The sequence below is a fragment of the Oryzias latipes genome, chromosome 13 (genome assembly GCF_053564925.1).
Source record: "Oryzias latipes strain Hd-rR chromosome 13, Olatipes_Hd-rR_3.1".
Classification (NCBI taxonomy): domain Eukaryota; kingdom Metazoa; phylum Chordata; class Actinopteri; order Beloniformes; family Adrianichthyidae; genus Oryzias; species Oryzias latipes.
The window spans coordinates 19,130,920-19,148,246 of NC_136249.1; the positions used below are offsets into that span (position 1 = coordinate 19,130,920).

Sequence of the window (17,327 nt, forward strand, 5' to 3'; positions counted from 1 at the left end):
AAATGCTCTTCCTAACATAATGTTTACCGGGCTTGGGACAGGCACAAGCAGGACACTGACGTGTGCCCTGTTGCAGCATTTTTTCTGTGTTTTTTTTTTTCCTTTTTAAGTCTGTCTCTCTTTTCTTTTTTGATAAATTTGCTTTGTGGGCCATCATCTTTTGGGGGAGGGGGAGGAGGGCATTACACCCCCCCCCCCCTTCCCCTGCCCATGCCTACATCCGGCCTTTCCACGGGGGGGGGCAAGAAAAAGTCCCAGCCGGAGGCTGCAGCCAATCAGGAGCTGCGAACCTCCGTGAAAGGCGTTTCCTTTCCTGTGTTTGTGGCTCCAGAAACCCCCGCGGAGCGGAGGGGAGGGGCTGGGAGATTAAAGGCGAACCAGAACCAACCTGGACTCTTTCGCGCCTCCTGAAGCAGTTCGGGGTCTTGTGTTTGCGTGAGGAGGACCAGGACAGGGTCCGGCTGTCGCGGGGGTGGTCTACTACGGGGGCTGCAGCCGCATGTGGACGTGCAATAAATAATCTCGGGTGGAACTGTTTTACACAACGTGGGGTCCTGCCCGCTGGACTTTTGTAACTCCTAACGAGAAATGGTTGGCAGGCTGAACTTCCTGAGTGCGTGTGAAGAAGGAGACCCTCTGGCAATGAGCTGCAGCCGGGCTGAACGGGGACTGGATAGCCCGGACTCCGGGCTGCCGCCGAGCCCCAGCCCGAGCGCCTGGCTGCCGCCTGCGTGTCCGGAGAAAGCCCGCGGTTCGAGCCCGGTGTCTGAGGATGAAGGAAAGGGCTCTTTGGTAAAACCCACACAAAAAAAGAGAAACATACATAAATGCTGGTTTAGCTCTTAGGGTTCTTACAGATTTATTTTTTTAACTAAAAATTCAAGTCATCCTTTGGTGTGTTTTATGTCTTTTTTGTATTCTTCTTCCAGACCTCCAGTTCCACTCCTGCACTTCTCCCTCAGCTGCTGCCTCTGTCCTTTGGTGAAGGCATTGCACTAGATCCGCTGCCCTCAAAGGAACTCAGGTGGGTTGACAGGCATGGTGGCTCGTAGGATGGAGAAAACCCAGTTGCTCATTGCTTTTTTTTTCCTCCTCCACAGATACACATCATCTCTGCTCTACGACTCAGACCGCCACTTCATCCAGAACGTGACCTTCCAGCCGCTGGGTCAGGGTCTGGACTCCTGCAGGCAGACCATCGTGGCCATGTCCCACAGCACCTGGCGCCACTACAAGACCCACCTAGTGTTCCAGCCACGCCAGCGGCCCCAACACTACAGGACAACCACCATCATTTACCCTAAGAGAACCAGTACCGCCTATACAACCGAGCTGAGCTACGACTCCCACCGAACAGCCAGACGGCGCTTCCTGTCCAGTGTGGAGCTGGAGGCGGCCGGCAGCAGAGAACCACCTCAGTAAAAGTGGAGTTTAGGGGTCAGAGCAGAAGGAGGAGGGGCCCCCCACCCACTGTCCCCTGAGGTTGCACTGAAGCCAGACTTGTGGCTTGACTTCCTTCCTTCCTGTCATCCTCTCTACCTTCATCCTCAAGTCTTCTGATACTCACATTGAAACAGCCACCATCATCGTCTCTGCAGTCGCAACTGACTTATTTTTAATGATGAGGTGCAAAACGGTTGCATTTTTATTCTTAAAAATCCATGCTTTTAAGATGCCTCTGCTACTGACCTGCTGTTTTGTCTTCAGGGTTTTGTACATCTTATACATTTTTTGTCATGCTGTGGGGTGGTAAACCAGGATTTTTATTGTTTTTTTTTTTTTCTGGATTTATATCAGATTTATATTTATGAAATAAATAATGAAGTTATACGTATTTTGGTTTGTTAGAGTTTCTAAACCTCTACTTTAATAAAGAAATATAAGGTATATGAGAAGCTAATCTTGTTTAAACGTATGTGCAATGTTTGTTTTTAAGGAGTGTAGCATAACCGTTTTTAAAAGCTTTTTAGATCTTGTTTTTATATAATGCAAAGGAAAGTGCTAATAAAGGAAAGTGTTTAATAAATGGTTACCCAACAACCCTCCGTTAAAATACCTTTAGTTATGACGCTGTGTTTTGCAATTGTGTTTCTTTTTTTCTTCTAAATAATAGCAGATGATTTATGAGTCCCTCCTTATGCACCATCTTAAAATTTATATATTATTGTTTGCCAGAAGCTTGAAATAAAGTTGGGCTTTTTTTCAGTTTGTGTAACACCTTGTGTTTTTAACAGTTACAAATATCCTCATGGTCTCTAGTGCACATATGAAAAAGCTGCTTTTTTCTGAGCTCAAATTCTTGTCCAGAGTATTTTTGGAGATGACGGAGTAAAGGTCTGAGGTATAAGGAAAGGGATGGTACAATCTCCTTGAGGATCTCTTGTCAAGTTTGTCAGACGCACGGCTCCCTGAACCCAGCAACCTGTTGTCTGTTCATTTATTCACATTCATAGTCTTCTTGCCCTGTGTAGGGGATGCTGGAGCCTATCTCGGTTAAGATGACGGCAGAAACTAGGAGAAATAAGCAATCAAATTGGCATGTAAATGTAGCATCTGAGAAAACCAAGACATCTGCATTTATCTTGAAAAGAAAAAAAGAATTAGAAACACAAAAAGGCAGGCAGTTGAAATCAAATGTGTTTTCTTATGTTTACTATTGGGAGACAAAGGGAAATTCATGACCTTTTACTACAAAAATTGGAAGCAAAAGCTCTACTGCACAGAAACCTAGAGAGGTCGTCAGTCCAATACAGGGTCACGGACCCGGACAGACTGACGGCCCCTCATATTTATCCTGAAAAGACCATTATAAGTCACCAATCAATCAATCTATCTATCAATCTATGAAGCTGTTTTTGTTCTGTGGGAGGAAGAAGTGCCTGAATAAAAAAGGGGAAATTGTAAACTCCAAACAGAAAAGACGGTCAGGATTTGAACCAGGGCCTTCTGCCTGTCAGCCAGTCAATGATACAACACTCTTCAATCATCTTTTGATCTATTGTAAAAGCGTGCCCTTTGGTCTATTAATTAAGATCATGCTGTTTTCAGCCAAATTCTAAAAAATATATGTCATTTTCTAGGACTCAGTTTCTGCATCGCAGTAGGAGTTCATTCGAAATTCACCTCTAAGTTGTGGGCGGGACAATTGCCGCAATGTAAACCGGTGCTCATGTCCTATCAACCCTTTGTTTACAATCTCTTGTTTACAACCCAGACCCAACATTACAGGAGCAACAGAACGCCAAGCAACGTTGGAGCTATCCAGCCATACAGTTTTGAGCCAGATAGCAGCTCAGACAAGGAAATCCATTTGTCTACAAATGGATGCATAGGAATAGAGCAGAGCAGGGAGCTTGTGGCCTGCTAACTGTAGTTTGAACATCACAACTGCCATCTTTCCTTTGCTTATGATTCACCATGCTTTGAATAAAGAAATACTCAGAAACTCATAGTTAATCTTAATTTTCTTTGTCCTTTCATGAAAATGCCACAAGAACATGTTAAAAACACCCAAAACGCTATTTTCATTGGCGTGGGTCTTTAAACTTTCTCCCTTAGATATGCTTGCATTGGTTTTAGAAAAGGGTTTGTTGATGTCGTGTCCAACAACTGACTGCAGCAAAGAAGTGAAGTGTTTTTCATAACCCTTGTGCTATCCTAGGCACTTTAACATTGGGAGTTGGGTCATCTAGACCCACTAGACAGTGCGCGGAACCTTTTTTCTTCAATGATTTGTGATCTTCAATGGTGTCCATGGATTACATGAAATCTTTCCCCCTTTATCCACCTTAGTCATGGTAGGGAGAACACGTCAATGCACAAGGTGGGGTCATCTAAGATAGCACAAGGGTTAAATGTCTAGGTAAAAAATGATTTCAAGGACTAAGACTTTCACCTTGTGGGATCACAGGGCAACCCTTTGAAAATGTTTGATTGAAATGTCAGCCGTTTTTAGGCAAACTGAAGCGAGCCACTGGCACTGACATCTTTTCTTGACTCAGGCTGAGGTTGATGAAGAGCTGCAGGATCCACTTAACTGTTCTTTGGGACTCTGAGGCTGACACCATCTGCTCCTGAAGCCTTGTTACTGTAACTCTCTTCATTTACCACTTTCCCTGATGTTTGGAGACAGACAGGGGGCAGTGGGAGGCAACTGTGAATGGAGATGATGCAAGTGTTTTAGAAAAAAAAAAGCTGAGATGCAGAATGAAGCTGAGGGGGTGTGACAGGTAAGCGGTGGGCTCTGCAGACACTGAAGTATGTCCCGCTGGAGACAGAGGAGGATGCTGAGCTGGCACACAACTCAGCTTATTGGCTTATTCTGGCACTTTCTGAAGCTTCCATCAATCTTTGTTTAAAAACTTTAATTTTGTTGCTGTTGTTGTTTGCTCTTCAAATGTTCCCTTAAGAATGTCTAAAATAGCACTTTGCTGTTCATTCTAGAGTATTGGTCAATCTAAAGAATTTCGAAACAATGACAAATCTGCTTTTACATTTAGAAAAAATGTCCTTTAAATTTCCAGTTCTACAATTGTACTGCAGTCCCATCTTGTGGCTGGATTAGGTGAATGCATGATGTTTGCTGGATGTCTAAACTAACTTTGACACTACAAAAAATGGGGAAAAGGGGTTCCAACTTTGACGCCCAGTTTGTTATTCATTTGGTTTTGCCCTAATATTTATTTTTAGGTGGGACACGTTTTTTTTCCATTGTTATATTTTTGTTATGTTATGTGTGGATTTTCAGTTTTCGGTATATATCTTACTCCTTAATCTTTATTTTAATTTATTTTATTTAACTTAACCTTGGCATTAGGAGCAGACAGCAAAGTAAGAATTCATTGTGCAAGGCAACCCGTTTCTTACTGTGAATATGACAGTTAAACCCTTTGAATCTTGAATATTCAGCTCACAATTTTATATGCTTTCTTTCTTTTATGCTTTTTTTTTTAAATTAAATGCTGCATTGATCCAATTTAGAAGTTAATATTTTTAAGTAATGACGTGTTTTAATAATTTGTCAGCTGTAGTTACAAACAATTTCTAAGCTGGCAAACACACCAATCAATTAGCAATTTTCAGTATAGCTATTGGTGAACAACAACTTCTAAAATGAATGTCAAATATTTAAATAGTCATTATTTAGATATATAAAAAAGGAAAAGCAAAAAGGAAATGATAGCTGGACGTGAAAAAGGAATGGTACCAATTAAAAGGTTGCTCATGTTTGCTAAGAAACAATCTAACATTATCTATAAATGGCCAATAATAGTAATAAGCATAAAAAAAATAATCACAATAATATAATAATAATGATGTATTTTTTTAGACTCAACTAGACTCACAGTTTAAGAGTAAATTAAAATAATAAAAATTAACAAATAAAATAAATTTCAGAAACTATTTATTTATTCATTTTACAAATCCAGCTGGAATATATTAGAATATCCATGGATGCGTCATTAAAGTCAGTAAAGTAATAATTTGATTAGTTTCTTCCTCAAAATAAATGCTAAATTGTAGATTTTCCCACAGAACTTGAAGGCAGCATGACGTTGCAAATAATCATTCTTTCTTTCTTTTTTGTTGAAAAGAAAAACAGATTTTTTTTAATTTCTTTTTAGTATCATACAATGTTGCATAGTTTTTAATCATTTTAAAATTATCTGCGAAATTTAAAAAAGTTTAATTTTTTTAACCACGTGGGGTGTGACGCAAAAGTTCATAGGTGAAACACGCCCACATCTCCGTCCGTGGCATGGTGTGGTGCTTTAGGTGAGAATTACGACTGATGTGAAGTAATGACAGTAACATAATTTGTTCTTGTGCGAAAAATATTTATTTGAGATTGTGAAGCTAGCTTGTGGCGAACAATGAAGACTGCCTCTGGAAACACGAGCATCATGGATATGTTTGAAGAGGGAAAAGTGGTGAAGATGTGTGCCCCAATGGTTCGATATTCAAAGTAAGTGGTTGTTGTTGTTAATGTTTGCTTGTGCTTAACTGTAACTTTGGGAGTTCAGTTTTCATCCTCTGATTTCCAGGTTGGCCTTCAGGTCTTTGGTCAGGAAGTACAGCTGTGACGTGTGTTTCACCCCCATGATCATTGCTGCAGATTTCTTGAGATCCGTCAAAGCCAGAGACAGCGAGTTCACCACCAACAAAAGTCAGTTCTTAGTTACTGTGGACCAGCAGCTGCTGCTCTTAATGCCTCATTTAACCAGTATACCACTGTCAGCTATGCTGTATGGGACATGATGATGATGATAAATGGTGTTGCTTTTGATTTCAGGTGACCGGCCCCTAATTGTCCAGTTTGCTGCCCAGGACCCCCAGACTCTGGCTGATGCAGCATGTGTGGTGGCACCCTTTTCAGATGGAGTTGACCTCAACTGCGGATGTCCTCAGAGGTGCCACCAATAGCTGAACTGCAACATTTTTTTGTTTGTTTCAGTTTGTTCCTGTAGCACAAATTCATTCATTCTGCTTATTTGTCGTGTTTTCTTTGTGATTCTCCATGTTCAAAGCATGTGTAAAGACTCACTCTGATCATCTTTTGGTCTATTTTAAAAGCATTCCCAGGGGTCTTTTAATTATGATCGTGCCGTTTCTAGCCAAAGTTAAAATAAAACTGTGTTGTTTTCTCGGACATAGTTTCTGCAGAGCGGCAGGAGTTCAATAGAAACTCACCTCTGAGTTGTGGGTGAGGCGCAGAGTAAGCTATCCCCCATTTCCCTTTATTCATCTGTTTACGCTCGCTCCTGCCAGCTTACAGCACCTAACAACCTCAACCTAACATTAGTGGCGCAACAACAATGGCGAGCAATATTTGAGCCACCCAGTCGTATAGTTTTGAGCCAGATGCCAGCTCAAATGAGAAAAATGAAGACGTTAATGGCTCTAGTCGTCTATGAATGGACGCATCAGAATGGAGCGGAGCAGGGAGCTTGTGACCACCCCAGCGTATTCTCTATTTCACAAAGAAGCTTGTTTTTTGGTCTGCTCCTGATTCACAACAATTTCATCATCATTTATTTATTTATTTATTTAAAAAGCACCTTCCACCCCCAGCCAAGGAGGCCCAAAGTGCTGTACACATGGAGGACAAAACATTTTACAATTATAAAACATAAAAGAAATAAAAGCATAAAACAAAATTAAAACATTGTAGAGACATACATAGAAAGAACAAAAAGAATAAGATCAATTTAAAAGAGATTAAAGCCAGCATAATAACAGGGCCAGGCTGATGCTAACAAAATTGAATAAAGAAATACTCAGGAATGCAATTTTAAGTTTAATTTTTGTTATATATGTTCTTCACCATTAGAGAAATGCCACAAGAACATGTTAAAAACACCCAAAGCAGTGGTTTGGACATTACTTACTATAAAAAAAATGTCAAGTTATTGTGTCTGACCATCCTGTTCTCCAATAATGGCTACTGCTGGCCCAGTTTTCGGGTGTCCAACTCCAGGCCTTGAGGGCCAGTATCATACATGTTTTCTAGCTAACCTGCCATTGTTGCCTTTTTTGGCGAAACACACAGGATGCACACGATGCAGATAATCAGCAGCAGAGCTGTAATTAAAAAATGTAAAAAACAAAAACTGCAGGATGCTGACTCTGGACTGGGTTCTGGCCCCTCTGGTGTAGATAATTCCAGATTCTGATGATACAAAACCAGACAGGCTCTCGAGGACTAGTGTTATGCTATTGTTGTTGTTTTTTTAGCCATCTTCTTAGTGTATGCATCTTTCGTTTATGGAATGAAGTTTGTGGTGTTTTCAGATGGGCGATGTCAGCTGGCTATGGCGCTTGCCTCATCAACAAGCCTGAACTTGTTGAAGACATGGTGAGACATGTCAGGAACCAAGTGGACAATCCAGACTACACAGTATCCATCAAAATAAGGTAAATCCTAAAATGTATAACTGATATATATCATAGAAAAAGACACACTAGGTTTACGATCAGTTTATGTCGGACGATAATCAAATAATTCATGTTCCATTAGCTATAACTGGATTGACTTTTTACATGCTCAGTCATTTTTAATGATTAAAAACTATTTAACTTTTTGTTAAATGCAACTTTTTGTTGCAACAATGCTACTCATTTTAAAAAATTATTTTTACATATTTGCCAACACTATTTTGTAGACTTCATTGCTGCTTTTCCTTTTGGCTGTTCCTCTTAGAGGTTGCCACAGCAGTTCCTCATCTAACCCTATCGTCTGCTTCCTCCTCTCTCACACTAACAACTCTCCTGTTTTCATTTAGGTCTCCTTTCTAGTAGCTCCAGCCTCAGTATGCTTTTAGGAACTTAATCATTGGTCCTCCTATGAACATCTCCAAACCATCTCAGCCTGCTTCCCTGCATTCATCTCCAAAGACAGGAACTGTCCCTCTGATGTATTCATTTCTAATCCTGTCTATCATTCCCAAGGAGAACCTCAATGTCTCAACTTTTCTGCCTCCTGTCTCTGAACCTAACATGGGTGCCTCTCATCAGTCCATGGTGTTACAAAGCAGTTCTGCTCCCACAGGATTCACAAAGACTTGAGGCAGACGGTGGATCTGTGTCAGAAGGCCGAATCAGCCGGAGTATCGTGGATAACAGTCCACGGCCGTACAACAGAGGAGCGCCACCAGCCGGTGCACTATGATGCAATAAAGACGATCAAAGACAGTGTATCTGTCCCTGTCATTGCCAATGGAGACATCAAGTACCTCCGGGATGTGGAGTCCACTCACCAGCACACCGGAGTCAACGGTATGTTCGCTGAAAGTAAAAATCAAGTAAAAGTACTTTGTGCCAGGATCCACAGGAAAACAATATTTCTTTGTTTTGTCTTTAGGTGTGATGGCCGCACGGGGGTTGCTAGCCAACCCTGCCATGTTTGCTGGATATGAGGACACTCCTTTGCAGTGTATATGGGACTGGGTGGACATTGCTGTTGAGCAAGGCACTCCATTTTCCTGCTTTCACCACCATCTCATTTACATGCTGGAGAGAGTTAGCTCCCAGCCTGAGAGAAAGGTGTTCAATTCTCTGTCCAGTACCTCTGCAGTAATAGACTACCTCCAGAACACCTATGGGTCAATTCATGACCCAGACACACAAATCTGTCCATTTTGAGGTTTTTATTTGAACTATATTTGTTTTTATGTCAAATAAAGGTGCAATTTTGTTACATTAATTTTCTTGTTTTTCACAGCTTGAGTTTGTGTATTGAGTCAAAAAACCAAACGATCTGGAAATTTCAATCGAAAATCTATTTTCTTGATTGGTAATGATTTCAATAATTTCTTAGTATTTTAATCATAAAGGTGCATTTAAAGAATTTACATATTTTTACATTTACATTAACAATATACCAACTTTTATTATGGCTAATTTAAGACCAGCTAAAGCTCACATCCTGTTCATAACAGATTATTTTTGTGGTCATTTTTTGTATGCCAAAATAGCTAATCATAAGTTATAAGTTACAGATATAAAAATAAGTACAATTGTTATGTTTTAACTTGGACTCATCATAACAAATTGCAAATTGTCTTTATACAATTACTACCCTGTTAAATATTTTATTTCCCAAAGACCCTGAAAGGATATTGACACCAGCTGATTATTTTGAACCAATCCTGTAGAAACCTTTATATATGTATTTTGGAATTGTGCACATTTTGGTCTGGTGTTTCAGACCTGCTACAAAAAATGTTCTCCACCTTTCTTTTTGTTTTAAACATACAGAATTTGGATTTTTGAAAGACAAGTGAGCAAATATTTTCTACTTAATTTAGTTAATTTTCACTTCGGTCAAATATTTTATTCATAAATGTAAATAAACAAATGAAAAACCTTTCTTGCCCAGTTTTATCTGTGAATTTAAAAAGTCTGCTGAATGTATTAAAAACCCAGAGAATTTTAAGGCTTTAAAAATGTGGACATATTTGAAAAATACGATTAAATTATTAGTGATGTTTGTGATTTATAGGAATACAGTCTGTCATTTTTTATTTTATTATTTTAATTTATTGCTATCTTCCCTTGGCAGCTTTGATCTGTTTTGTGTGTTTTATAAAACTGCCAAAATTGCAAATAAAGTCTTTTGGAAAAAAAAACATCTCTGCTAAACATGCCCACTCCGGGGCGTTTCACCACTTTGTGACGTCATGTCACGGTAGTGAAAGAAAAAGCATTTTAAGAGGAAAGCTATCTGTTTTCTTTGAAGTTGACTTGATTTTGTATCCTGTATATCTTCAATAAAGATTTTTGGAAAAAAAAACTTAGGAGGAAAGCGCTTACTTTCAAAATAAAATAATAATGAAACGTAGGTATATTTTAAATGTAAATAAAGGCAAGTATCGCGTTTGCTGATGCTTTTCTCAGACACAATTAGTATATATATTTGTGCAATTACTCATATTCTAATTTTATTTTTAAGAACACGTACCCAATAGCGTTCGATAAACATGTTAATCAAAAATATAAGTTTAACAAAACAGCAGTGGAAAACACACAGGAATCCTGAAAAATGTCCCTCTTTTCCTTACTTTCAAAATAAAACCTGAAATTAACCTTGATGAATCCGATGGTCCATGCAAACGTTGACAACTACGATGAAAATACTTCAAATTATTATAAACACCATATTAAAAAAGTTGATGGCAAACCAACTATAACACTAATCTTGTGTGATACCGAAATTCTAAAAAGGGCTTTTAACTTACTTTTATTACAAAAAACCAAGCCGGAAGCTGGGCTGAAGAAGCAGGGACAGGAAGAGGGAAGCTTAAAGACAGCTACACAAAAGTTACTTCATATTCTATCGAGTTCTGCGTAAGTTGTGCCTTTTGAACAACGTGATTCCAGCGTTCTAACGTTTCGTGTTTCTCCGCTGAGCCTTTTTTTAATTTAACGTTTGCAAATATTTTGTTGCAGAATTTGTTTTACTACTTTAAAACAGCAGAGTCCATATTTTGTGACAAATGTTTATGTTCATTTTAACGAGCCGGACTGTCTGAAGCCTTGGCAATTGTAGTAAATTCTAATTAACAGACGAATTGACTGTTTCGTCTGTTTGCAAAGCCCTAGCGTACTCCCTGAATTTTTACATCTGTGATAGTTTGTGACATATTAACAGACAGACTGAGTGCGCATGCTCACTATTGTTTCTCCTCAGCTTCTTGTTGGAGAGAAGATGACTCTGCAATGGACCGCCGTGGCTCTTTTTCTCTATGCGGAAATCGGCGTCATTCTCATTCTCTGCTTACCCTTCATCTCAGCTAGGAGGTGAAGTTACTCACAACAGGGGTCTGCAGCCTTTAACCCTAAATGAGCCAAATGCTCCAGTTTCTTTGATCAAAGTCTAACATCACACTACACAATACACTTTATTTATGTTTTTGTGGCCATTAAGCGATTAATTTATTACATGGCTTAGCACTAAATTATTTACAATAATAGAATCACAGTAATAAATTATATATTTTATTTAAATCACACTGTGAACTTCTTTTCACACCAAGTGCCTTTCAAAATAAAATGCACAAATAAGATGCATGTCTGCTGCAGCAGATTTGCAGAAAAAAAAATCCAAAAGTCATACAGGTCATTATGATTTTACTGTGGCTTCAGTCTCTTTGTCCTCATACTATTAAATATAAATATGATAACACTGGTGTATAATCCACATTTTTAAATCTCTAAATATATATCCAATTATACACTTTAAGAAATTTGTCTCTGTTGTGCAACAGAAGAGAAGAATGTGATCTGTAAGTTTATTCCTACAGCAGATTACTATTATTTTGCTTAGTTATCTGACATGTTAATTTAAATATAAATAAAAAACTTTATTAACTTAAAAAAATGAACAAAAAAAGCAAGCCTATAAGTGTTGTAAATGGGTCAGATTTTTTCATTAAAGCCAAGGAGCCTCAGTGGAGAGAAAAAGGAGCTGCATGTGGCTCCAAAACCTCCGGCTGCCGACCCCTGGTCCAAACAAACAACAAATAAGTCCTGTGTTTGCCTGGTGATCAGTGTTTAATGTTATAATGAGGGTCTAGATGCATATGTTTGATGCAGGTGGCAGAGCATATTTAAGTTCAGGATCTGGAGTTGGATGGCAAATTTCTGGAACAAAGTGTTTCTCACCATGATCATAATACTCATCATTCTCTTCCTCGGTAAGAATGAAATCATTTGCTTTCTTCTTATTTTATTGAACTCTACCACAGTGTTTTTCAACCTTTTCTGAGCCACGGCACACTTTAACCTTAAAAAAAATCCCGCGGCACACCAGCATCCAAAAATTAAAAAAAAAGGAGAAACTCATAGTCTGTATTGATTTACAGCCCCTCCACAATCTCACATGCATTTTTGAGATAATTGTTACAGAAAAAGCTGGAAACTGCAGCTGTTTTTTTCTAAAAGATGCAATAAAAGTTAAGTTAGAAGATTTAAAAACAGTTTGTGTGTTCGTTAGTTTCAAGAAGTTTAACAACAGATCTCCTTTTGCGCTGTCACTCTCACAACCCAATGCATCATGGGAGATGTAGTGCATAAAATGGCCGAAGATCGGTTTTCGGAGCTTCATTGTTTTGTTCACTTGTTCCACGGTCTGATACCGGATTCTGTGGAAAGCTACACCGCTAAAGACGAGCTTTAGCTGGTATTTCTGTTAGAACTGAGCGACTTTACGAGCTAAATCGGGACAAGGAAGTGAAGACTTTAAGCACTTCTGATTGGTCAGACCGATGACATGTGATTAACCCCCCCAACACGGGACTTTTCCAAAATACAGCCGAAGGTGCAGCTGAATCGCGGTACGTCATTCTTATCAAAATGTCTTTAATAAAATAAAATAAACGCAAAGAAAAGGTATTTTACGATCTTTTATATTCCTAACTCCTCAGTGTTTCATCAGGGCCTGTTTGGATGAACAGAGAGCTAAAATCCTGGAGATGGGAAATGTTTTTAGATCAGTTAATGAGGGCAATTTCCCACGGCACACTTGGCCATCTCCCACGGCACACTAGTGTGCCGCGGCACACTGGTTGAAAAACACTGCCCTACCACATGAGATTTGTCTTGTATTTTATTTTTAATACTTAAACTTCGTTTTTTTTATGGCCACTTTAGTCTGATTTGCATCACCGTGTCGCGCAGCACTTGTTTCATTATTTAGATGATATGTTTTAGGCTAAATAATTAAAAAAATAGTAGTTTATTAAACTTTAAATATTTGTTTTCTATGCATCATAATGTAAACTTATTTTACACATCAAGTTCCTTTCAAAATACAATACAACCTGTGTAAAATAAGATGCATGTCTGCTGCAGCAGATTTACAGAATTAAAATTCAAAATTGAACGCATTGCAATTTGCATTTTGGAGCATTTGATATTATTTATGTTATATTATATATGGTAAGTATGGGAATGTGCATGTTTTATAGTGTAGGCAAGGAGCTAAGAAGGTGGCACATTATAAACCTTCATAAATGTACAGAAATGCTTTAAAAGCTAACACATTACAAGGCTAATGATCAAATTTGATTTTTTTTAAATGCATCTAGAAGAACTGTTCTTAGGAGTATAATGGAAAAGAAAACATTTTCATAGGATTCCAAACTTTTGGTATCTTGTTATTCAGTCTAACAGAGTTGGAGTCACACAGTGATTTTGCATTGCCTCTGTTTTTTAGATGCAGTGCGGGAAGTGAGGAAGTACTCCAGTAAAGACCTCGTGGTAGGTGCCAAGCTGCAACCGAACATGTTTGACCACATGCACATGAAGCTTTTTAGGGCCCAAAGGAACCTCTACATATCGGGCTTTTCGGTCTTCCTCTGGCTGTGAGTCTGCCTCTTAGACCTAAACTTTAATCAAGTTCGAACCGGAATATCACCTAAAGACTTTTGTTTTTTTTGCAGGGTGATGAAGCGACTGATCACTTTAATCAACCAGCTGGCGTCTGCGTCTGCAACAACAGCTGCTCTTCAAGAACAGGCCGCCAATGCTAACCAGACAGCTGAAAAATATATGAAGGACAATGAGCTGCTCAAACAGGTCAACTCCACACGTGTTACACCTTTACCACTTTTTCTCTACCTGTTGTATTATAGTCAACCCTCTTTTTCTTAAAAAATAAATAAAAAGTGTACCCATCTCCTATTTTTGCTACTTGAAGCAGCTCAGCACTGAATTAGGTTAATATTTTATTTGGGGACTTTTTTTGGTTTTTGTTTCATTGTTCAGTTTTGACATGATATTCATCATTATAACTGTATTTCATTTGTAAACTATGACAAAAATTACTCTCAGAGCATCACGCAACTATTAACATGAGATGGATAAGACGTGCCCACAAATTTGACAGCTTTCAAAATTCTAACAACTTTATTGATCCCAGAGGGACAATTCTCTTCAAGTCGCAGACAGTAGCTTTTGCTAAAAATGTACATCACGTAGACACAATAAACAACGAGAGGCTCAATAGTACACAATAAAAATAATGTAAAGTGACAATGGTGTGTGCGTGTTCAGTTGAATGGATCGCACTGATTAGATTAAGTGTGTGTCAGCATTTAGCAGCTGGATTGCCCTGGAGACGAAGGTTGCCTTCCTCCTCTGCATCAAGGGCAGCAAAGTCTACGTTGTTAAGGGAAGCACTCGAACTCTGATCTCGCCGTTTGTTGATCATATAAAGTGACAAATGATCTGATTGTCTGCTCAATGATTTTGGAGGAGACTTTTTTTTGTTTTGTTTCAGTTAGTGAGTGAAACCTGCAGCTGAATGAGAAGGTTATAGCATTTTAAATGAAGGCATCTTTTCTTTTTACATTAACCAAACCAAGTCATTAATTGTTAACAGTTGACATACCCTTTGTCAGAAGAAGTACTCTCCAGCATGTTGTCTGACAGTTATGCTGCTCTTTCCAGTTTGTCAGGAATTTCTTTTAGAATGGAAAAGCAAACATTCTAACAATTTCCAACCCAAAAGTAGAGGAAAACTTGTCTTTTAGAAAGTGTTGGGTCTGTCTCACACACACAAACATGACATTAACGCAATGATTGTTCATTCCAAAAAGACACAGAAGCTCCTGAGTGTATTTTGCTTAGTGTGTGTAACATGATGTGTTACAGACTCTGATGGATGGAAAGGCAGATAAGGCAACAGAAAAGGGAATGGAGCTGCTGCGAACAGAAATGGAGAAGCTGAAGAAAGAACTAAAGACTTCCGGAGATGGTTGGTGTTGTGCATTGATTTTGGAGTTGCTTGTAAGGCCAGGAATGTTAAGATGGATTTGGGAAAACCCAAGATTCCATGCATAGATGTGTAATTGTGGTTTTTGCAGCCCTGGAGAAGTCCCACAAAGAGGCGGACGCAGTGAAAAAGCAGGTGGATGGCCTTGCCAGAGAGTACGACAGGCTGTTGAAGGAACACCAGGAGCTCCAGGTAACACAAGGCTATGGAATGACTGGGCTATTTGGCACATAACAGAACCACAATGACAACAAATGTAAGATGAAGCAGGGTTCAACAGAAGGGATTTACACACGTCAGGGAAACTGTTTTAGTTTGGATCTAAAGCTTAAGAACACATCATGTTTCTCTAGGTTCTGAATGTAGTGTTATATTTAACTTATCTTTTCTCTTTTATGATCTTTTTCTTTCAGAACCTTCAAGACAATGGAAACAAAAAAGAAGACTAATTGTCAGAAGAACAATACAGCAGATCTCGTCACTGTCCGTGCAAAAGCACAACCTGAGCTTCAAAAGAGATGATTGTTGTCAAACATTTACATAAAAAAATACAAGAACATCATTTTAATTTTTTTTTTTCATTTGATGGCAAATTCTGTTATAGTTTGCATGTTAAGCATTGGTGCTCTTTCAGAAATCTTTTCCCCACATTTCTGTTGTTCTTGCAAATATTCTTTACAATTAAAAACAACCCAGTGGATTGTAATAATTGGGGTTTTATGCTTTTAGGCAAGAAATAAAAAAATAAGTGTTAGTAAACCATCATTAAAGTCAATAATAACAGTTGTGAAATCCAGAAAAGAGAGGTTGGTTTTATTTTTTCATAATTTCAACTGCTGCACTGCATTGAAAGGGCTTCTTGTGTTCCCTTGTTTCATGTTTACGTTTGAAATGGAACTGTACGTGTTATTTGATATTTTTTTAATGTATTTCTATTACCCAGATTTAGCATTTGGAGGGAGGAAACAAACTGTAATTACGTGTTTTACAGACTTCCCGGTTCTGTTTGTCAGTGGTTCTTCTTTGGGTTTGTTGCAAACCTGTTCAGATTGCACACGCATGTGCCTTTTAGCTTGTAAAGAAAATAAACATAGTTTGGTTATCCTGTGTTGCATTTATTTTATCACTAAGATGAAGCAAAATGTGACATTTGTAATTTGTTTTATATTCAAAAAAAGAATTTTTGATTTTACAAAGTAGCCCAAGACATTTCACAGTTGGTGGAAGTAAATGCCTGCCATTATTGGGAAAAAATATTAAAAATTGAATGGGTGTTCATTTCAAGAGACACAACTGTAAAGAAAAAAAGAATAAGACTTGATGTCTAAAACATGTACAAATACCTTAATTATTACAGGAAACAACACTTGGTTTATTAACTTTTAATTATTTAAGATGTTTGTTTTTTGGCAAAAGCAGAGGGCTTCCTATCACTTTAATGTCCACTTCCTTGGAACTGATGAACAAGCACTTAGACTGCAAATGAGATTGCTCTAAATCCAACCTTTTCCCCTTTGATTTGATTTGCAGAGGAAGACCAGGTACGGTTCTAATTTGGCTTGAATTGTAACACCACCACTTCTTCAATTTCCATATTTTTAATCCGCTTTAATCAACCTGCTTCCCATCTAACCTCATAAACACATGCATGTGTTCTGACCTTTGATAAGTGTTTTGTTTGGTGTCTTCACTGTTGCAGGTATAATCATGTGACTTTTCTTTTTAGAGCCAAACTGGGAATTTTCCCCTGCTCAATTCAAACCACCAAACTAATATACAGTGGGGGGAAAAAGGATTTAGTCAGTGACAGCTGCAAAACATCTCTGCTCTAGAGGAGATCTGCGTGGAAGAATGGGCCAAAATACCACCAACAGTTTGTGGAAACTATTTGAAGACTTCCAGAAAATGTTTGTCATTGCCAATGGGGTATATAACAAAGTATAGAGTTGAACTTTTGTTATTGACCAAAATTTATTTTCCACAATAATTTACAAATGCATTCTTTTAAAACAGTATGATTTTCTGGATTTTGTCTTTCATAGTTGAGGTATAT

At 38.4% G+C, this 17,327-nt stretch overlaps 3 protein-coding genes across 5 annotated transcripts; all 3 read left to right on the forward strand.

The window, feature by feature from the left end:
- The first annotated feature begins 321 nt into the window (after positions 1 to 321).
- On the forward strand, positions 322 to 2,205 carry rflnb (refilin B). The gene is made up of 3 exons (XM_004075448.5): positions 322 to 792; positions 930 to 1,024; positions 1,101 to 2,205. Exons 1-3 carry the CDS (start codon positions 589 to 591, stop codon positions 1,420 to 1,422), a joined length of 621 nt encoding a protein of 206 aa, XP_004075496.1. The 5' UTR covers positions 322 to 588; the 3' UTR covers positions 1,423 to 2,205.
- A 3,443-nt stretch (positions 2,206 to 5,648) lies between these two features.
- On the forward strand, positions 5,649 to 10,127 carry dus4l (dihydrouridine synthase 4-like (S. cerevisiae)). 3 transcript variants are annotated; one of them, XM_011482618.3, is made up of 7 exons: positions 5,649 to 5,775; positions 5,861 to 5,965; positions 6,045 to 6,166; positions 6,293 to 6,410; positions 7,792 to 7,914; positions 8,549 to 8,775; positions 8,861 to 10,127. In XM_011482618.3, the coding sequence occupies exons 1-7, from the start codon at positions 5,759 to 5,761 to the stop codon at positions 9,139 to 9,141; spliced, it is 993 nt and encodes a 330-aa protein (XP_011480920.1). In that variant the 5' UTR covers positions 5,649 to 5,758; the 3' UTR covers positions 9,142 to 10,127. The 3 variants fall into 3 exon arrangements, with proteins under 3 accessions (XP_011480920.1, XP_011480921.1, XP_078786157.1); XM_011482619.4 differs by having other exon boundaries at positions 5,669 to 5,775; positions 5,857 to 5,965; XM_078930031.1 differs by having other exon boundaries at positions 5,735 to 5,965.
- Positions 10,128 to 10,769: 642 nt separating this feature from the next.
- Positions 10,770 to 16,376, forward strand: bcap29 (B cell receptor associated protein 29). Its single transcript, XM_004075445.5, has 8 exons — positions 10,770 to 10,845; positions 11,189 to 11,298; positions 12,094 to 12,194; positions 13,715 to 13,862; positions 13,941 to 14,076; positions 15,154 to 15,256; positions 15,366 to 15,466; positions 15,688 to 16,376. Exons 2-8 carry the CDS (start codon positions 11,207 to 11,209, stop codon positions 15,721 to 15,723), a joined length of 717 nt encoding a protein of 238 aa, XP_004075493.1. The 5' UTR covers positions 10,770 to 10,845; positions 11,189 to 11,206; the 3' UTR covers positions 15,724 to 16,376.
- The last annotated feature ends 951 nt before the right edge of the window (positions 16,377 to 17,327 follow it).